Genomic DNA, 22,984 nt, shown 5'->3' with positions numbered 1-22,984 from the left:
GCACAGGGAATATTTGATAAGGTGACCCACAGCGCAAATGAAGTTGAGACAACCATACTGGTACAGGCAATATTTTGGAAGTTGACCCACAGCACAAATGAAGTTGAGACAACCATACTGGTACAGGGAATATTTGATAAGGTGACCCACAGCACAAATGAAGTTGAGACAACCATACTGATACAAGGAATATTTGATAAGGTGACCCACAGCACAAATGAAGTTGAGACAACCATACTGGTACAGGCAATATTTTGGTAAGTTGACTCACAGCACAAGTGATGTTGAGACGACCATACTGGTACAGGCAATATTTTGGTAAGTTGACTCACAGCACAAGTGATGTTGAGACAACCATACTGGTACAGGCAATATTTTGGTAAGTTGACTCACAGCACAAGTGATGTTGAGACAACCATACTGGTACAGGCAATATTTGATAAGGTGACCCACAGCACAAATGAAGTTGAGACAACCATACTGGTACAGGCAATATTTTGGGAGTTGACCCACAGCACAAATGAAGTTGAGACAACCATACTGGTAGAGGGAATATTTTGGTAAGTTGACTCACAGCACAAGTGATGTTGAGACAACTACACTGGTACAGGCATTTTTAGATAAATTAACCCACAACACAAATGTAGTTGAGACAACAATCCCTCAAAGACTTATTCACATCATCTTATAACCAGTTTTGCAGTTTACTAGTAAACTTAAATTCTCGCCTCTGATTTGACATCATTATACAGATTGGTGAGGGGCACAGTCTCCCTCCAATGAGAATGTAGCTCTTCATTGTTCTTTTCCCTATGCTTGCCTTGAATGAATCATTTAATAATTTATGACAGTGGCCTCTCTTTCAATGTTTATATATTTTATTAACAACTACATATGCTATTACTTGAGATGCAACTTCAGTATTGGTACATGATGTCATTCAATTTGTTAGTATAATCTTTCGCAATGCAATATTAGAAAAGGAAATGTAAGATTCAAATGAATGTCGGAAATCGTTTTTCTACAGAGAATGCTTAACTTAAGATTTTAATAAATCTTCCCTTCTAAATACCTCCCACATCACATGGGACTTTACATACTACACCTTCACCACATGGCACATCGCATAACTGACTGTATCCACATTTTAAATGTGTTCCACCATTCTGACAGGTCGTGGCAGATGTTCCACCATTCTGACAGGTCGTGGCAGATGTTCCACCATTCTGACAGGTCGTGGCAGATGTTCCACCATTCTGACAGGTCGTGGCAGATGTTCCACCATTCTGACAGGTCGTGGCAGATGTTCCACCATTCTTACAGGTCGTGGCAGATGTTCCACCATTCTCACAAGTCACGGCAGATGTTCCACCATTCTCACAAGTCACGGCAGATGTTCCACCATTTTTACAAGTCGTGACAGATGTTCCACCATTCTTACAAGTCACAGCACATGTTCCACCATTCTCACATGTCATGGCAGATGTTCCACCATTCTCACATGTTGTGGCAGATGTTCCACCATTCTCACAGATCGTGGCAGAAGTTCCACCATTCTCACAGGTCATGGCAGAAGTTCCACCATTCTGACAGGTCGTGGCAGATGTTCCACCATTCTGACAGGTCGTGGCAGATGTTCCACCATTCTGACAGGTCGTGGCAGATGTTCCACCATTCTGACAGGTCGTGGCAGATGTTCCACCATTCTGACAGGTCGTGGCAGATGTTCCACCATTCTTACAGGTCGTGGCAGATGTTCCACCATTCTCACAAGTCACGGCAGATGTTCCACCATTCTCACAAGTCACGGCAGATGTTCCACCATTTTTACAAGTCGTGACAGATGTTCCACCATTCTTACAAGTCACAGCACATGTTCCACCATTCTCACATGTCATGGCAGATGTTCCACCATTCTCACATGTTGTGGCAGATGTTCCACCATTCTCACAGATCGTGGCAGAAGTTCCACCATTCTCACAGGTCATGGCAGAAGTTCCACCATTCTCACAGGTCGTGGCAGATGTTCCACCATTCTCACAGGTCGTGGCAGATGTTCCACCATTCTGACAGGTCGTGGCAGATGTTCCACCATTCTGACAGGTCGTGGCAGATGTTCCACCATTCTGACAGGTCGTGGCAGATGTTCCACCATTCTTACAGGTCGTGGCAGATGTTCCACCATTCTCACAAGTCACGGCAGATGTTCCACCATTCTCACAAGTCACGGCAGATGTTCCACCATTTTTACAAGTCGTGACAGATGTTCCACCATTCTTACAAGTCACAGCACATGTTCCACCATTCTCACATGTCATGGCAGATGTTCCACCATTCTCACATGTTGTGGCAGATGTTCCACCATTCTCACAGATCGTGGCAGAAGTTCCACCATTCTCACAGGTCATGGCAGAAGTTCCACCATTCTCACAGGTCGTGGCAGATGTTCCACCATTCTGACAGGTCGTGGCAGATGTTCCACCATTCTCACAGGTCAGGGCAGATGTTCCACCATTATTATATGTAATGGCAGATACAACATGTCCGGTATTTCCTTGTACAGCTGTTACAAACAAAAATAATTATATTTATATCAAGATATATCAAAATATATTTCAAGTCAATATTCATATTCCACAGCAGGTGATATATCTAGACTTACTTTTCTCACAATGTATGCCCTCATAACCAGGTGGACAGATGCAAATGCTGCGTTCAATTGTATTGCCAAAGGTCACTTCGACTTCTACAATAGTAGTATCATTTAATTCCACATCTTCTTCAGTTATTTTCCATTGTTGAAATATGAAAGATGTACTGTCATCTTCATTTTGGTAGAATACATTGCCTGCAGTTATATCTGCATTATAGTTAAACACAGAATATATATTAGTACAATGCATATAATGACATCTAAAATACAAGGTTGAGAGCTGTTTTAGGATAACCAAACCAATAATAATTTGTTGTTCTTCACAAATTTGGCTATGTGTAACTTTCCTAACAATCTCAGAACTACTGAATACAGTACAGTGGGAAGATAAGCTTTTTGCAAATATTTTGTTACTGCTTCGTTAAGGTAGCAGGATAGAAAAATGTAAACACCTATAATCGGAATAAATTTTACAAGAAACCATACAATCTATATATGTTTAGAAAGCTTTTGACTTGTATTTTCCTACTATTAATATTTTGTGAACATTGTGTTTGTTTTAGCGTCACGTGATTCTGAAAATCAGTGGGGCTGATAATTTAACTAACGTGAATAAAATTTGTGTTAATTTGTCATGTAGTGCTATTGATAAAATGTCTGCATTACAGTAGTAATTACTTCTTTATTCAGCTTGATAATTCTATGCTTTGCTATTATAATAAGCCATTCTGTGTGTACAAAACCAGAACAAACGATGGTATAGCATCGTAGTGGCTTCAAAACATCACTTGGGATTCAACAACGTCTAACTATTTTTGAGTTATTTCCACATTTAATAATGTGCTTTACACCTAGGATGATATCTCAAAGTCATAATCCTCTAGAATTGATAAATTGACATCTTGACATTGAACTATGAAATTCAAGTTCAAAATCATTAGATTTTTGTGGCAGATGTTCGAACCACATCATTCACACATTACGTAAGGTCTCACAGTATTTTATTTGCAGAATAGACAATCAATTCCATGATTTGTTTTGTCTTTCAACCAATATTTTTTGTGGTTGATTTACACACTAAACCATATACATTCTTTGTTAAATTATGATGTCCACTATAGAAAATGTTTTAAACAGCAAATGCGTGTGGAAAGGCCTTTTAATGAATAAATTACAGACATACTACTAACATATACCCACACAAAAAGTGAACTCGCCATGAAACACCCAATGTCCAAAAAAGCACAAATGAATGTGTACTACAAGACTAAATATGCAAATATGTGATATCACAGACAATTGTGATATGTATAAGTCCAGGCATTCTATGCTCAGAATGACCTATCCTGCTCGGATTGCCCTTCAGGAAAATTATGTTCACCATGCTGGGAACATAACACATGTACAGTCTCGTGTACTTATAACTACCCCTACAACATTGATTATTGGCACATGGGGAGAGAGAGGGGGGGGGGGGTAATCATCATAATATATTATAATACATCATATAGTCAATCATGAAGTGAATGAGTATTGATGAAACACTTGACAAAGTACATACCTTGAATTTCCTGAGTCTGTAAAACAAACAAATAATATATGCTGCATTAGTTTTAATATTCAATATATTTAATATTAAAGAGTATAATATTAAGAGCAATGATTGATAGTGTGCCATTGTGGCAGGAAGATGTACACAGCCAATGTGTAACGCAGTATTGGAGTATTGGAGTATGGTAAACCGTATCTGTGCCAAAATTCATTATTTGTACCACCAACACTTTTTTTCTGTGATAAAATAAATTTCTCTTTGGGTAATTTGAAATTTAATACAGTGTCGTGTTTCCTTTTTTACTAAAATCCAATGTCTAGCCTTGCGGGCTTAAATTGAATAAAGCTCTGTGCCGTGTGGTTACTTATCGGGATTTGTGGTGGTGTGACAGTTGAAGAATTGAACTAAATCGATCAACACTGAGGACACATTGTGTTTCAAAATATTGCCTAAATTGTGATATAATGGTCGAGAAACTTAAAATAGAATGGGTGACCAAAACAATGGCGCATCGCCATACTTTTCAATTATAGGAGTACCCCCTATTTGACACATCTAGAAAATCAAGCACCCCTATCTCCCGTTCTATTTTTTCAACATGAATCAATTTCCAACAATAGGCTTTCCGTAAATTGCCCCAAAATCAAGATGTTGGATAGTGATATCTACCTGGTGCAGAATTTTCAACTGATTATTGTTTGTTTTGAAAATAGTTTTCTGGAGAGGTCAGAAGTCCACATGGATTTAACCGCCATTTTGACTGTTGTCATTGTATGTTCGATTTGCAAACCATCATATTGTCATGGACTACTAATTAACTATAATTTTATTTGTTTTTAGTGTATGCTTAGATACTTATATTCACTACAGCAGGTATTGCAGGCATTGGGCCCTCATAATTAATTACAGAGTGGGTATTGGTGAATCGTGGACTTTCATTCACATTGATGGTAGGAGAACATCAGCTATTGCAGGCCACAGAAATTGTGACACAAGGTGATAATTTTGGGAGCTCTGATGCCAAGTATATTCTGGCGAGATATTGTGTGTATGGAGGGTACTCTTTTGTGATCATTATGCTGTCAGTTGAGCTGGACACTGAGGCAGCAACAGAATGGGAGTAATTAATTGCAGTGCATAAAGCCATAAAGCTAAATGTTATCATTTTATCAGCAAGAGAAATTGTTTGATCTTAGCAGACAACACAGTGTTACATAAATTGTTAGACACAAACACTACACATTTCTATGACCAATGATATTAGAATGTTGGTGCTCAGTGAAATACTTTCCTGTTGTCTAAGCATGATTCAACACATCACCCAGACGTTTTTGACAAGTCTGTAGACGTGTTTTAGAGGTGCAAATTTCACAAATATGGGTTGTTCCTTACCACTCATTTCCTATTGTGCCATGCTTCTGTTGCATACGACTTATTTACCACTTCCGTGTCATTGAGAATGTTCTAGAACCGTACTGTGTCTGGGTGGAATATTATAGATTTTTTTTAGAAACTGGTTGAATACTGTAAAATGACTAATTTTCACTGGGTTTAAATTTCACTGATTTACCATTTCAGGCATATTCAGTGGGTTTTAAATTCACGGTTTCGTCATTTAGATAATTTGTTCTATGTTAAATTTTACATATTCACTGGTTTTTAATTTAGCGCATTTTCCAGTCAGCGAAATAAGCTAAATTAAAACCCAGTGAATAATTTCCCCCTTTACAGTAGGTAATAGAACACTGTAGGAGGCAATGGAAGGTAATGGAACATTCTAGAAATTTGTAGTAAGTTCCAGACTCATTATGTATGCTGATGTAATGGTCTATTTATAGACAGTGGGGTATATATAGGGGAGTTGTTCAGCACTGAGATCAGATCGAAGATCTCGTTGAATTGTATTGGAGTTTAAGTATCTAGTTATTGGAGTAGTGGAGTTTTACCGCGTTATTGTACTTGATGTTTGCAGAGTATAATAATACCAGTACCAGTTGAAACCTCATCTGTTGGCTCCGTGTTCGTATTTTATCATCGCCGCCAGGGAAGTCTTTCTGTTGCTGTTGCCATTTTGGTATTTGAACCATCACACCTGTACTATACCAATTACGGTAATATTACGTTGCGTGTGACAGCCTCCCAATGTCAATTACCCTACTGTAGGGGTGCTAAAAAGCAGGCAGGTTACACGAGGAACTTGTAAGCAAAGGCCACAGTTTTGTCCGATTCCCTCCCCTTGTGTTACTCTTCAAGTTTTTGGTAGGCAAGAATAATGGAAGGGATTGTGCCCAATCATAAACCTATTAGCCATTTGAATTAGTGCACACAAAAGTAGAATGGGCAGCATAATTCATGGACAATTCAGGGTGTTTTAGACCTCACAGGAAGCGATGGTACACATAAATATATACTGGAGATGTTAGCCCTAATACGGGCACTGGCTTGCATTCTGGACGAGGTCTAGGACAAGAAAGTGCACTGCAACAACTTAACTGCAGTGACTTATGTCACAAGACAGGATGGGCAGGTCGCCCATGGTAAGTTAGCTGTTAGGGGAAATGTTGCTCTGGTGCAGTAGGTGGAAAGCTAAAAGCATGTAACCTGGCTGGAGAGTGGAACAGTGCAACCAGTGTGTCAACAACTTTAGAATGTTGGTGTTAAACATGTCAGATATAGAATCAAAAATAGGCTTTAAATAATGGCATACAGTTTCAACAAGGAGGCAAACCAGTGCTGCCTACCTTGCAACAATAACAGATGAACAACTAACCAGTCTCAGAATCCAGGTATTAGCACTGAACAAGGGTTGGAGAGCGAATTCAACTCTAAAACTTACATGTATATCTTTCAGAAATGTCCACTCCAGTGGTAAGGTCATGGAACAATATTCCTATGCAGTTCTGGTAAAACCAGCTGAACTTTGCTGTTTGCTGTGTGACAACAGGATGTGGTGCATCTGTCCGCTGTCTCTTCCATGTGTGCAAAATCAGGTTTGGCGAATATTATCTGAGATGCAGACACCATTGGCTCAGGTAAAAACGAATTTCTCTAAGCACCGACTGGAGGCGAATTGACACCAATCATGGGTTAGGAGACTTAGCTTGGTCAGGACACGTCCAAGGCTCTGTAGATGTTTTTGACCCACTCTTTGATGCCCCATTTGTCTGATGAAGAAACTAGGGCACCTGAGAGAGCCAACACTATCTACTGATGTGAAAGATCAGGTTCAAAATAAGGCTGATGTTAGTTCATCTCTTCAATATTATATGTTAAGTAAAGAATTACACAGGCAACTTGAGCTTGACGATATAAAAAAGGGGCATGTGAAAGGTGATGTTATTGATCGTAAGAGGGATTATACAAAACAATAACAGAAACATAAAGACCAATGTCATCGTCAATCAGAGTTAAGAAATAAACAAATAAAGAGACAAAATATCTCACAACTGGAGAATGTAAGATATTCAAAGAGATTAAGTAGAAACAATGAGATTAAAAAGGAGAAATATACAAAAACTTGAGAAAGAGCGTAATGCGAAGAGATTAAGTTGAAAAAGTGTAGAACATTTAGCGAATTCTTGGTCTTAACTGAACCAGTTGCAACAACTACATTGTATTCCTTTGCGGGCAAGGTTTCAATAGTTTTGCTATGTTTTATTCAGTATCAATTTTGGTGATCATTTTCTGTGGATTGTACGAGTATATAAGACTTTGGCGACAACTGACTACGGCAACACGTCGTTTGAAAGCAATCTGATCGACCAGCTTTGAACCAAAGAGTCTATCGAAAAATTCACCTGTGAATTTTCATCACCAGAGAGAAAGGCTCGTGCACTGATTGTTAGAGTAGGTCAAACAGTATCTGGAACATACTGCCTGGTGACGAATCAGATTGACGTCATAAGTGATGCTTTATGCCATGTATGAGGCCAGGTTGGGCGCAGCTATGACAAAGATAAGCTATGCTTCAACAATATTCAGGAATAGCCACAATGCTCCTACTGATCCCCTCCCCTCTAGCCATTGCTGGAGGGCGTGGTTTAGAAGGTATTGGTTGTTTTCTTTCATGTTGGCCATGTGCCCAGTTGCACATCATCCAGTTTTAAAACCATATCCTGTTAAATAGTTGGAGCTAAATACAAATATAGATCCTTTTTCTGTGCAGTGATGTCTACACTTTAAGGACATGGAATATACAGTCCATATCACAGGTCAAGCAGACCTTTTTATTTGTCAAGAACCTGAGCTCTAGCTTTCTGACCAAATAAAGTACATGAGACACTTTCATTGTCATGGTGGCTTACATGGTGTCAAAAAGACCAACAAGTGGATTTTTCTGGAATCTGTGGTTATAATGAAAGAATCAATTTGGAGACTCAGTTCGCTACCACTTTAGGTGATACCATGAATAAGTCAGCCTACAAGTCTTTACTACAACCCTTGAGGCTACTAGAAAGGCATTGCAGCCATCAAGAACTGGGACCTGGATCAGACACGTCTCAAGAAGTAAGCCATTTGCCTGCCCCAAGGCTCATTCCACATCCAAAATGTTATGCGAGTACACAAAACGAAGTCAACCAAGCTGATCTTTTTTAGCCATATGACATTGTGACCACAACAAATTCAAATATGAGTGTGGCCTTGTGGTTCATCTAGCTATCATCTTTGTGTTGTCTCATTGATGACCACTTTCTTGTTTCTCACTGCTGCTGGTAGTGGGATATAGGAGTTGTTCCTCAGTGGCCGATACCGAACAATGTCCAGCCAGAGAGTCATAATTCAACCACCCAACCATAGCCTCTCTGATTCCAATTTGTCGCGTGCCTCTTGGATAGTAGAGAAAGCCCCACCTAGTGCATCAATGATCTCATGGACTTGTAGGACTGCCTCCTGCTAGTGACGGGTACACTGGATCTATGTACTCCTCACTGCCATTAGCATTGTCCTTCCAAAGTTGAAACTTGAGAGTGAGTTGAAACATAACTCCAAGAGCCAGAATCTCTTGCATTTTTAGTTGTGACTTCTCCATCATAGCTATGCATATGGTGTGCACTCACAGGATTTGGGTTGGCAGCGCACATCTCATGTAATTGTTCATATAGCAAGAGGGAATACTTTTATATATTTTTAGGTGTATCGCAGATTGGTGACACACAGATATTATTTTTACACTCTTGGATCACACCACCCCCACCAAATTGTTGGGAACGCTCAGAATATCATATACCTCGTACCTCGTCACATCGGGGCAATAATTTTCCGTACCACGCCCGGATTTCATTAATCAAAACAAAACTTGTCATTCTAAATTATATCGTGTATTTGTAGCCAGTCCGTAGTAAACTTGTAATTACACCTACAAGGTGTATGATCAAACCTGTATGGACTGGATAGGGGTGTGTGACCCGGGGTCGTGTGGCGGGAGCGCCAGAGCTTGCGCATCCAGTCCATAATAATATTTATGGACTGGATACGGCCTCATATTCACGATTCAATATGAGCCATTCGACTTATGATTATCTGAAGAGCAAATATTGTCCACCACCAGAGAAAATCTGCTGAGGAAATGTAATATTACAGGCAAACGAACATTTACATAACACAAGACTAAACAAATGTTAGACTGCACATTATGACATTGTACCTTTTGTCCATTCAACTGTGATGTATAGACAGTCAACAGCAAGAAAACATGAATCATATTCATCGCCATTATTACCAGGAATAAAACATGAAATGATGAACGAATCGAGACTCGGTATTGATATACAGTGATACATGTATTGTCATCTGATCACATACCAGCATTTGATATAATATAATCTGTGATAATAAAAAACTGTTTTGCATATAAAACGTAATTTCTAGAAACTGCATGAAAAAATAAAATACAGACATGTAGACAATACATTAATTTACTGGGACTTTTCTGCGATCTGAATCAGAAGGGAGTTTATTGCCTTTAAGTTACTAATCTCGCAAATTACAGCAGTTATAAATGCATCTTGCATTATGTTTACTCAGTTTTGTTGTTGATTGAAACTGTTCATGAATAATTAATTCTAATGACAGAGTCACTGTTGGTTACCAAACAAAACTGAAATGAGTCGGCCATTTTGAATCAAAACATGAAACAAATGACATGTATAATGCAGTTAGAAAGTTTGATTGTGACCAGTCATTGCATGTTACGAGACGTGCATGGCTCAAGAACATAATAATAGTTTGTATAGTGCCTAATATCCATCATGACGATGTCCAATGACACTGTCAGTTCACAAAAATGCTCTCTGAAACCATAGACCCTCTAAAAAATCTTTTAAAGGTTCTATGCTGAAACATACAAGTTTTGAGTTTAGATTTGAAAACTGGATGCAGAACGAACGTCTGTTGGTAACTGATTCCATAATGACGGAGAAGCATGCGAGAATGAGCGATCGTCATATGTAAGTGTAGATGCATTAGGGACGACGTCAAAAGATCGATGTCGGATAAAAAACTTATTTCCTTTAGTTTGGGGGTGGGGGTTTTGACCTCAAAAAGTTTCCATCCTACAAAAACGATTTTATTTTTTAATGAAGTCAAAAAAATCTTGGTATATTTGTAGTTCGTTTTTTTTTTCTATCCAATCATGGACAGAAATAACCGAAAAAGGAAAAAAAACAGAAAAAATGGTTTGGTTCGAGTGTAAATCTGTGTGTCAAATGAGGTGCATTTGTAAAATATTTTTACACCCACCCGACAACCAACTGCTATGCAATACTACTGTCGATTATCAATTTGTATTTAATGGTGAATGTAGTCTGACGCCATGACCAATATTTATCAATTAAGTTTCAGTGGGGGGAAGGGGGGGTTTGGAAAAAAACTAAAGGAATTAAGTTTTTTATCCAACATCGATCTTTTGACGTCGTCCCTTACTTGAACGAAGAGTTCTACCAGGTTGACAGAGTTAAATCAAGTCTGATATGTAGGTTGGTGTTAAACCATGAAGTGCCTTGTATGCCAGTAGTAGGATCTTGAATTGAATTCTGTAAATAACTGGGAGCCAATCATGTAATTGATGTAGAACAGGGGTAATATGGTTGAACTTCTTTGAACATGTGATGAGACGAGCAGCACAATTATGTGCTCTTTGAAGTAGATGAATTTGTGTGTCGGGTAAGCCATATAGTAAGGCATTGCAATAGTCATGAATTTGCATTTAATCATGGCTGCATTATATGTACGAATAGCTGTCCATGAATAACCTAACTGTGGTCAATCCACAAAATATAATAAAAGTGCAAATAACTCCAAAATTCATTGTAAGCCGAATCGTACATCTGATTAAATAAATGTACGTAATAGAGCTATATCTTTGATTTAACCTTTTCATCACAAATTCACAAAATAGTCCCAAATTTGTTGAGTAAAAACTGAAAATTGACTAAAATTTTGTCCTTTGGCTCCGAAATTAGGGTTCATTTCCAGAAATGTTGAAGATAAGAAGAAAGTGCAGACAAATTTGGGCAAGGTCATGAAAAGGTTAAACCTCAAAATAATTTCAGTCACTTAAAGTTCTATTTGATTAGCATCCAAATCCTCCCGACTCAAATGATATCCCAAGTGATTGTGATGACAAGATGTAGTCTATGCAACCAGGCCAATATCTGGGGGATCAACAAACAATTTCCAAATAATTAGGTTTTCACCAATTAATTTATTTTAATTTTATACATTGTATATGCAATTAATGAGATGGACAATGGAATTTAAAAAACAAATTTGTTTTTAATAAATCAAGTTCAATTCGAAAACAATTATAAATGCAAGTAATTACAAATTGAAAAGAAAAGAACACAGAAAAATGGAGATAATTCATATGATATATTAATTATTGAAAAAAAAATAGGCATCACCACAGAACAGTCAGAAATAGGACAAACACCATGCCCATTGGTTTATGTATGTATGACTTGCATGACAACAAACTTCCTTCTAAATAGATATGGGAGACAAATTTCTATGAATACATGAAAGTTACAAACAAAGAGTGTTTTGGTAATCTGGCTCAGATAGGCGTTGACAACTTTGGGTGCATTCCTCTTTTAAAGCTGCCAGACAAGCTAACGATTGTCAAATATTTGTTGTTGTTTACTTCTTGGATAGCTACGAGTTTCACCAATAGAAAGACTGTGAAAGAAATTTAGCTGCTGAACCAAGCCACGATCCTTGTTGCTCCTGCTTACCAGTTCTGACAACAGCTTTGTCAACACCTTTTATCGGACTGTCATCTTCGGGCAAATATTGTGGTAGGGCATTGTTCTCTTTATCGACAGTCGTTGGGTTGGCACCAAAAGATAAAAGCACCTATGTGTAGAATAGATGAATATTAACAAATCTTATACATTTAAATGACACTAATTTTTGATTGATTAGTGAAATGCATAATAAATGGTGCCGAGGTTGTCATACACTGGAACAGTAATTGGTAGTTGTCATACATCGAGACAGGAGGGGGGGCGCTGGCTCACACAAGGATAATATTTTAATGAGATAACAGTCCAAAATGACAACAAAAAACATTTTACCTTGTGCAAACACGTGTTCAGTCTCTGGATTCTATTTCATACCAGATCAAAACTCGTTCATATTCATACTTACCTATGAGAAAACACGAATCCCATACATACATACATACTTTAGAAATAGGTAAATGTTGCCTACCTCTTCCCCACATTCATTTTTCAAGACTTGTTCAGCAGACATTGTCTTAGACTTAGCAATAGCAGCAATCAATGACTAGAAACAAAAAATGTATGCTATCAAGTTTTGCCATGGCAACAAGTTTGAAGAAAATGTCCCAAAATTACAGCAGTTTCCCTTGCAAGATTGCAGTGTTTGTTTTGTCTTTCCAACCCACCAAGCTGACACTCCCTGTCACATTCATTTTCATGCGAGAGATGCAGTGTTTTAAAAAAACAACACCCTCTTCAAACGGTGAGTGAAAGGATTTATGGATTTGGATACAAAAATCATAGTCAGATTTGGAAAGTAAGAAAATGGTAAATTATATTTTAATTTATTCAAGTATAGTGGGACTTTTGTTATATAATTAACACTGGTTGAAGGAAAAGCTACATTCAAAAGTTGACAACAAAACTGATTGCATTTTTTCAATCAAAATTTCTTTGAACCATAGTTTAAAATGTTATGTCAAATTATAATAGTGAACAGCTCACTCAATGTGGAACTCACCTCAGGCTTGAGATCATTCTTTGCTCTCAGCGTGCATCTATGTTTAGAAAGGTCAAAGGTGAAGCTGATAACGCCTTTGACTTTTAGAATGTGTTCTTCACAAATCTTTCTGGATTGCTGAAAGTAATCAACATTTTATATTGTAAAATGGCTGCAAATAAATTCTATGAACTTAATGAATTTTTGTGTGTGTGTACATTTCCAGCAACCAACACATTAAAGCTTACTCAATGAGATTCTACTATCATGTCAACCAATTGCTTTAAAGTGCCTGTGCAATCAATGCCCACCCACACGTTTCCCATTTTAGATCTGTGTCCCACTGAAATGGGCAGTTATTGATTTTTTTGCTGAAAATGATTACTCGTAAGTAAATTTGAGATATTTCTCGTGTTGTAGCCACGCCTACCTATCCTGACTGTTTCCGGATTTCCGACTCTTGCCGAAAGTGCGCCACCAAATGCCAATATACTCCTGAGCCGTCATAACACTGGTCATTCAATACACTTTTAAACGATATACATTTTTTGGTCGGAGTTTCTTTTTTTTTTTGTGGAGAGAGAGAGAGTTTTTAGAAGCTGTTTATGATGGTTAAACGCTGTGTTGTGGGCGGTTGCAGTAATACGTATAGTAATAGTGTAAGTATTCACACGTTTCCAATAGATCCAAAGGTGCAATATCAGTGGATAACTGCCACTATGGTTCTAGAGAATTGGTGACTTTTACTAGTAGGACAGTGGAGTCACAGTAACTACCACTATGGTCCTAGAGAGTTGGTAACTTACTGAGGTTTTAAAGAGTCATTGACTTTCACAGAGGAAATTATAGTGATTTTCAGCTGATTCTGTTACATGAATTGATAAAATGAATGGAACCTGATTTTCCTTGTTGCTCTAGCTGTGCCTTGTTTAATAAGAGGTGTATCCAACACATTTAAAATACATTGTTCACAGGGTTCTCCACGGTTTGAAAATTAAACAGGGCGTGCCAATGTGAAGGTGGAGTGGGCGTGGCACTTGACTCTTGACCTTTTGTAACATGCATCATTCACATGGATGTTGAAAAAAATGGAAACCAAAAATCTATTGTACAATTACCTATGCATAATGTATATATATATATATATATATATATATATATATATATATATATATATATATATATATATATATATATATATATATTAAAATAGTTTCCTTAAATGAATGAGAACATTGAAGAGATATTATTAAGTAAATGTGACGACATACAATCAGCTAATTTTAGCTCCAAAATTCATCACGGCAAATTTATCACGGCTACATTAGTTGTTTACCAATAATGATAGCTTCTAGAAAAAGACTAAACAAGTTTGTTATTGCTGGGAAAAGATTGAGCAGCTTTGTTATTAGTCCAAGAAAATTGTTCAGCTTGGAATGTGTCTGAACCCCTCATTAGTATGCAAGAATGTAGGAGTGTTTCTGGAGTAAATTGTAGTGTATTTTACTTATGAAAGGTCAAAAAGTCCATGGAAATTTTATGAAAATGTGTGGATGTTAGCAGAACGATGTAGTTTGGTCACAGTTGCGCAATAAATGATGGACTATTCTGGGTGTAGCTATAAAATGTGTCACCGAAGTACTCACACGTGTGCATGATTCCAATAGTTTGTGCTGTGAAGAAACTCCATTATAAAATAAGTGTTGTGTAATTTGTAGTGAGAATGTATTCAAATAGATTTATGTTTATGAATCTTGTTTCTTTTCAAATTGTATTTATTTAATAAAAATTGTTTATGAAAATGTTTTTCATACTTTTTCGATGAATTGAATTTACAAATAATGAGTTATTATGTTATACCACCACTCGAATTATATGAATTTCTGATAGTTTAGGCTTTGTGTTCTTGCGAACAGGAAGACATTTACTGGTGTACAGTGGACATCGATACAAGCGAACGTATTTACAAAGTTGTGAAATCATGGTACTGTTTTGGCATTATACAACTTGCAGTTCCCTTTTGATGGATTTTGTGTGACTGGCCGTGTTATCGAGCTGTAGTATTATGTAAATCTGCCCCGTGAAAATCTGCAAGCAAAGTTTAAATTGCCATTTTCTCGCTGCGTTATAACGTGGAGTCGTCATATGAGTATGCACAATTGTTCGTCACCTGTTCCCCAACGCATTTAAAAATCCCTTTTGAATTTGGGGGACTTTGTGTGACTGACGGTGGTGTTTGTAAACTTTAGTCGAACTGAAGTAGTGTGTAAATCTGCCACAACGTGGAGTTGCCATCGTCTCACTCTCTTGTTTACCAACTCATTTAATTACGTTTGTGCCTCAACGAGGACTGAAAAGTGATTTCCATTTATTTCGTCTGTTATAAATCAACTGTATTAGCTTCCTTCGAACTTCCTATTGCCATCGGGATTATGTCTACTACACTTGGCGGTGTAGTGCGTATCGATCTTCTTGTATGAAACGCACCCGAACCCGGAAATCGGGATGGTCTCGCCACGTAATTTCTTACTTTGTTCTTGACCGCAGTACGCTTGGCTATGAACTTCCACACACCCACGCTTATGGGAATAGTGCATTGTGGGTAATACTGTATTGATCAAGGTGAAACAAACATGGCTGCCGTAATGCCTGTTGTTCGACTAATCGCTTGTGTTTCTCTTCCTGTATTAGAGTTCTGTTTTCTATGATTTTTTATTTCAATTAAACAGCGATTTGGCTGTGGCCATGCATTTAGTCATTGTCGACTTTTTTTCTCGAATTGGTTGATTGTCATAGTAACATACGTTATGTACAATTAAACGTCCGGAGTTGAACAGTAGTCTAAGGTTCAGAATAAACCAAAAATGAATATTTAATTTTAAATTAGTTTAATTCCTTCAGTTAAAAATTGAGCTTCCAAAATAAATAAATAACACGTACCCTCATGTATACTTCAAGTTTTCATTAAGGATGCTGTATAGGTTTTTGGTATTGATTTTCTAAACGGGTGTTTCCATATAAAATATTTACTGAACCATACAAAGCTATATATATTGATGGAAAGCTTATTTCACACTGAATGTGAAATTGACAAGATAGTGTGTGTATGGACGTGTAAAGTCACGTGATCTCTGTGTAAACACAGAAGCCATTTTCGGTAAAAAAATAATTGAACCAATGAATAAACGAATTTAGTGGAACATTGGCAACAAAACAGTTTTTCAGACGACGCTCACCACCATTCTGCGTTGATTGAGATATATATCTACATGATAGTTGGAGAAGAAATAATAATTTAGCTATCTTGAAAAAACAATGCGATCTTGTTCTTTTCTGTATTCAGAAATTAGAACGTAATTTCGAAACAAATAGGAAAATAGAAAAATCCCAGCGCCGCTTGAGAGGCAACATATCGAAGAGTGTCTGTGCGAAAAATTAGTATAATTCGTCCACTAGAACTCGAGATCAAAGGCCTGCAGTTGCCGTGAATCGCTGTTTTGTTTAACCGAGAAAACGGCAAAAACAACTTAGCAGCAACGTATCGTTGGCTAACTCGAAATCCGTTTGTCCCTTGGATCAAAACAAACTCATAACGACTAGTCATGGTATCAGTCTGTCATAATCACGCAGATGTGTGGATATGCGTGGTTGCAATTGGTTATAAAGTACGAAATTATGCTTCCGAATCCAATAGGAAACACTGTTTCACGGCGTGACAAAGTCGCGCCAAAATGACGTCATGATTTACATATTCATTATTAAGTTGTGGGAGGAGACACTCCTTTTCTGGAAGACTCATTACCATACATTGCCTTCTATGGAAGGTCATTCTCTTGCTCCGCTGCTGAACCAGTAACCGTGACAGAACGCACCACCAGAGTCAACTACATGTAGTTTTCTTTCCAAGTTTTGTTTTTACAACGCGAGATGTCTCGACTAAGATCTGTATTATCTGATTTGAATGGCAATGGGGGTGAGAGAAGTCACAGCGAGTACTGAACTGAATCGGGAGTTGCGATCGCTTGGGTTTAAAATTGTCTGTCCACCGGGCGGTGAATTTTCAGTTTGTTTGCTTTTGCGTTATTATTTTGTAGATTTGTGAAATAACCTGTTCGCCATAAATCGAGTTTTCCGTTTTTTAGTTCCCAAAACTGTTGTGACAAAATTAGTGTGAAGATTCTTCTTCCATCTTCAACGCGTAATGCATAGTACCGGAACAACCGCTGGCGGGACCACTCCCGGTATCTTACATTCAGTTCACTTTCTATATCATGTACAACAAATCTAACTTAATTGAATCCGTCAAGTTATTTATTGAGAATGTGAAGATTAAGAAAAATAAAACAGGTAAAACAAGGATGCTCACACACACAGACGCGTACATTTTCTTTTACAGCTGATTGTCTCAGGCTTTACGTGTGGCCACATGTTGAGGGACGGTGGTGTGGCCAAGTGTTTCACTTCCGACTCATTGTGGTCGGAGTCCATGACACGTAATTTGGTCACGAAAACTAAGTCTGTCATGTGCTCAAATTTTCTACATTCTGTTTATACCTCCATGGTCTAGTCGATAAAATCGTGGAAGGTACTAACGTTAGTACCTTTCATGATTAAATTTTAATAATAATCGCTTTACATACTGTTAACGTTCTTCTCCAAATTTCTTTGGATTCGTTTTCTTTCGTCACTGTCATAGTCGACCCCAAGACGGTTTCATAATCGACTGTTTGAAGAGCGAGAAATTCAACGAAATTAATACTTGTATTACTAGTCTGAGCTTGTACTGAATGCAAGAGACTGTTTATATTTGCTATGGGTGGTGACTATTATGCAAATTATCTGTCTATTATGTCTTTGGCTGATTAATTAAAACATAGCTTTCAAAACAATGACATGTGCTTTTGTTTTTAATTAACAAAAATTGATTTTTACACCCTATAAAAACATCCAAATCACTTTTTTTCCTACTGAGTGTTTGTTCCTTGTAGTCAAGCATTGAAAAATACAAAAAAGTAGAATTTTGGGTTTCAAAGCAAAAAAACCTACACAGCATCCTTAAAACAAGCTCTTATTTTCCCAGCATCGAGATGGCTCTGCCAACTCTTGTTTTACCAAATAGATGCATACATGCCTTATTTAATTTTAAATTAGTCGCAGAAATTGTGATTTTTAATTATTTGGACAAAGCAATATCAAATTTATGTTGTCGCACAAACGTTCGAAATTGGTTCATTAAAAAACTTGCATTAATGTGCGTCATCGGCACCGAAAAGCAAGATGATCAAATGAAATAAAATCTACACAATAGAAGATTTTCGATCTGCAGTTAAGTTTCTCTCGACAATAATAGCATTATGTATAAAAATACATACTTAAAAGAATAATTTTCATTTGAATCAAAAGTTTGTTGATGTCTGCTTCGTTGAAAACAGCTGACACGGAAACAGTTCATTTTACTGTGTCCACCCTAATACTGTGTAACGACGCATTTGATTGGATAAAGACACGCATTGACACGAAAAACAACCAATCAGAATATTTGTTCCAAGAAGAACACTAGTAAATTTATTTCCTCCACTTATGATGTGAGTTGAAAGCATGGCTGTTTTAACGGGGATTTTAAATCGTGATTTAAAGAAGATTCAACTTTGAATAGTGACGTTCGTCAAAATATAAACATCTACGTGTCTAAGCAAGCATTCTTGGTGGTCAGCAATGTCTGTGATGGTACGTCAGCTGCACTGGTTGTTTACCGATCATGCAAGTGCATGGCTGCCTTTGTTCTGCTCGGCGGTGACGATGTTGCCGCTACATGTCACGGCGTGAACTTGGTTTTAACCATGGACCTTATGTTTTAACGAATGGTTTTACCGATATCAATTTTATATATTTGATGTCACCATGGCAGTAAAAATATGGGTACGGTAATACCTGTTTCTAGGCCACTGTTTAATTTTAATCGTGTTAAAAAACTTGCAACTTTTTGTTCAGTAGTGTTATCACCTCAGGGTGACCTACGATAACAAGCCGAAATTTTCACAGTTGCACCTTAAAACAATGAACCAATTACAATGTATCCTTAGCACGATGAATCAACTTCGGAAGACAATGAGTGATGGTCTGTTTTATAAACTATTCTTTGTCTGGGACCATGCAGGGTGCATAGGAAATATAACAGGGCGCTGACAATTTAAACAGGGCGCCAATTTCAGATACATGTAGCAGATAGCAGGGCGCGGCGCCCTGTTAAAACCCCTGGTTCAGTATGAACATGTGCTGCATGCCATTCATCGTTTTAAATACTCACCTGGTCAACAAGTCCTCGTATTTGAAGTGTAATTAACTTTATTTTCTTGTTCGCATTTCCAACGAAAAAAGATTTGCTATGGCGGCCATTTTTACATGTTGAAGCCTGTCTTCTTGTCTGATTCGCGTGATCTCGCAATGGACTGTGGCTAGCTGGTGATATTCGATGTAAAATTTCCCTGGCTAAATTCAAAATTTTTCGACTTTTCTGCCTGTAAGTAAATTTACATAAATTTACAACATGTACAAGACATTATTATGTTTAATAAAAGTAAATATATTGACATTCTCTTACCGTTGTATAACATCTTGTAACCCATCCATGACGTAGGGTAAATTTGTCATAACCGGTCTGTTTGATGTATTTTCTGATAAGTCGTACAAAGCCTGATACACAATATAGAAAAAGAAATGTTCAACACAGCTGATCACATTACTGAATGCAGAGGTAAAACACAACCATGCATGCGCATAGACGCACACTAATTTGCAAGTGTTTCCTCACCTGGTGCAATTCAACAACATATACTCTTTTTTTTTTATATATCACTACATTGATTATTTTAAAACATTCATTTTCATTTTATTTAATTTATTTAAAAATGTTGTGGGGAAGGGACACAATGTTTTTGGGGAACCACTTGGAAACAAAAAAGGTAGAATCTGTTTTCTTCGATCGCTAGAAGAAAGTTGAGTCATTGTAATGCTAGTTTGCCTCACCTCCAGCGCTGTCATGATGACTTTAGCATCTTTATTGTCCAAGAAATACACCAAGCCTTGCATGGAACCTTGGTCCTACAGAAAAGTAATACAAACGTACACTGTACATGAAGCTCCTTTAGTGATGGAAGAAAAAATATGAAAAAAAAGACATTTATCAATTATTGATAATTTGTCAAGCGGGGTTTGTCATGGGGTTTCTTCGAATAAATGAAAATCAAGCCCATTATTGAAAATTGATCACAATACATACATCTACTGCAGGGTTCTCTCCAGGGCATTGAAGAGTAGGGGTTCCTAACTGTTTTTGTTAAATAATAGTCTAATTAGCTTAACAAGGAATACATTTAGGTGATAAAAATATCACATTGTTATGCGAATACTCTGCTATTTTCCTGGGCAGATCACTGTACTGATATTTGCAAAAATATGGACTACAAGACATTAGATGTAAACTTATTCATTTTGCAATAAACTGTACTCCAAGGCAATATAAGGATATTGACCTAAAAAAAGTTGGGGTCTCCAGCCTTTTTTTCGAGAAAATGATGGTTGTATTTTAGTGGAAAGTCGCCATTACAACACTTTTACCATATGTTCCTATGACAGAGATATTATGCAATATCTTAAAATCCAGCCTGGTGACATAAAGTAGGCTGAAAAAAACATTGTTAATGAAAGAGTACTTTTTGTTGTTCTGAATTATTGTCAAAAAATGCAATTTTTCTTTAACATTGTGTTCTATGAAATTGTTCTAAAAATAGCAATTTTCAAGAAATATCAGGACATGTTTCTCAAAAAGCTTAACTGTAACACACAAAATAATGCTATTTAATTGTACCATGGGACATTAGCTTTATGATTGTACATAATAAACTAATGAACATTGGCATGTGATTTATGACCAATTTTGTCAAAAATTAGGACTAGGCTTCTACCTTAATGAGACCTTGGTTGACATTCTACAGTAATTGGTGTATAAAGAATATTGCAACAAGAATTATGGAAATATATTTTGATGTGTACCTTGACCAGCATTGCCCTATTTTTTGGATCAGCAGCCAATGCTCTCAACTGCGCTACAACAGAAGAGGCATCCATAACAAAGAATTGCAGAATCACAAACAAGAAGGAAGCAAATAACTACGAGAAAATCTGGTGTAGAAAATATATCAGCTGTAATCAATCTGCAAGTAAATAAAAAGATTATATTAGTCTCAGTCGTCACAGCACATGTTCGATATAAAAACAAGGTATTTTACACACGTACATGTATACATCGTCAGGATTCCTATGACGAACAGGACGCAGCACAACGACCATTGCCCTTTATAAGGCACAACAGTCTCCACACCATCAGTCATGTTTGTCATGGGCCGTAATATCGGTTCATGAATAATACTCCCACCATGACACCATGACTCCAACAACAAGTGATATCAGGTGATAACCTCATACGACATGTACATGTATAAAAAAAATAACCACGCCCAGAGTATACCACGTTGAGTGGAAACCCCGGAAAACACTAAACCAGTTGAAAAACACTAAACCTATTGAAAAAGACTAAACCTGTTGAAAAAGACTAAGACTAAACCTAACCCTAACCATAACCCTAACACTGGGCTATATTGGGTATATATCATAAAAAAAAGTCGCCTCGAAAATGACCCTGACCATGCTGGAAATTTTTTAAAAATTCCTCGGAAAACAGCACATAACTAAATGTATTTAACCCAGATTTAATACATATAATAAACTTAATAGTTTAGATTACATTGAGGGCGCCCTTGTGAAATCAGCTGCCGTCGTAGGTTCCGTTTCATGTTTTCGCTTTCTTTTAATCAAATATTCACTGGACGATTATGGTACACCCATAATACACCCTTTACCTCGGGTTTAGTGTTTTTATTGTCAGGTTTAGTGTTTTTCGACAGGTTTAGTGTTTTCCGAGGTTTCCACTCAACGGTATACCACTTAATTTTGGGCAGTAACCTGTACATGACATAGAAGGGAACTGGCCCAAATGAAGGGGTACACATTTGCCTTTGGGGTAACTTCAAAAAAAAACATGTTCAAATGCGATACAGCATGATCAAAATGAGAACATGTTGAATTTCATTGAGACACGTTTGTGAGAGAAATTGCTTGGTTGTCCGATTAAAGGCAACAATTGGATGCACCCTACTGAAAGTAAGTTGTTTTCTCGATTTTTGTAATAAATCTTTGAGATGAACACTGACCGTTTTGAATATTGGGGCGACAACAACAACAACATTCGCAAAGGCCAAAAGAGGACATGTTGAATTTCATTTAGACACGTTTGTGAGAGAAATTTCTTGGCTGCCTGATTAAACGCAACAAAATTGAAAAATTTGTGTAGTTAGTTGTGTAAATTTTCGTTGAAACATAAGAAAAAAATACTAACCGATAATATTGAACGAATAAAACCAGGGGAACGTACAAAGGAGTTCACGCTGCTACGAAGTTCAAGCAATGAAATTTAAAAATGGCGGTGTTTTGAACGTTGGATT

At 37.2% G+C, this 22,984-nt stretch overlaps 2 protein-coding genes across 3 annotated transcripts; both read right to left on the bottom strand.

Annotated features, from left to right (window-relative positions):
* Window positions 1–860: 860 nt before the first annotated feature.
* LOC146731997 (uncharacterized) lies at window positions 861–9,995 on the bottom strand. The gene is made up of 4 exons (XM_085493376.1): window positions 9,850–9,995; window positions 4,215–4,230; window positions 2,663–2,860; window positions 861–2,563 (listed from the first exon to the last, which is right to left on the bottom strand). The coding sequence occupies exons 1-4, from the start codon at window positions 9,916–9,918 to the stop codon at window positions 1,065–1,067; spliced, it is 1,782 nt and encodes a 593-aa protein (XP_085349502.1). The 5' UTR covers window positions 9,919–9,995; the 3' UTR covers window positions 861–1,064.
* Window positions 9,996–11,958: 1,963 nt separating this feature from the next.
* LOC100371100 (armadillo repeat-containing protein 1-like) lies at window positions 11,959–22,968 on the bottom strand. Of its 2 annotated transcripts, none has more exons than XM_085492874.1 (8): window positions 22,879–22,968; window positions 21,477–21,637; window positions 20,451–20,525; window positions 20,026–20,117; window positions 19,732–19,942; window positions 13,446–13,562; window positions 12,915–12,989; window positions 11,959–12,557 (listed from the first exon to the last, which is right to left on the bottom strand). In XM_085492874.1, exons 2-8 carry the CDS (start codon window positions 21,549–21,551, stop codon window positions 12,366–12,368), a joined length of 837 nt encoding a protein of 278 aa, XP_085349000.1. In that variant the 5' UTR covers window positions 21,552–21,637; window positions 22,879–22,968; the 3' UTR covers window positions 11,959–12,365. The 2 variants fall into 2 exon arrangements, with proteins under 2 accessions (XP_085349000.1, XP_085348999.1); XM_085492873.1 differs by lacking the exon at window positions 22,879–22,968 and adding an exon at window positions 21,721–21,815.
* Between the last annotated feature and the right edge of the window lie 16 nt (window positions 22,969–22,984).

Source organism: Saccoglossus kowalevskii, chromosome 18 (assembly GCF_978046115.1).
Source record: "Saccoglossus kowalevskii chromosome 18, keSacKowa6.1, whole genome shotgun sequence".
Classification (NCBI taxonomy): domain Eukaryota; kingdom Metazoa; phylum Hemichordata; class Enteropneusta; family Harrimaniidae; genus Saccoglossus; species Saccoglossus kowalevskii.
The sequence above is the reverse complement of the archived record's forward strand: the minus strand, read 5'-3'. Positions and strand labels throughout refer to the sequence as shown.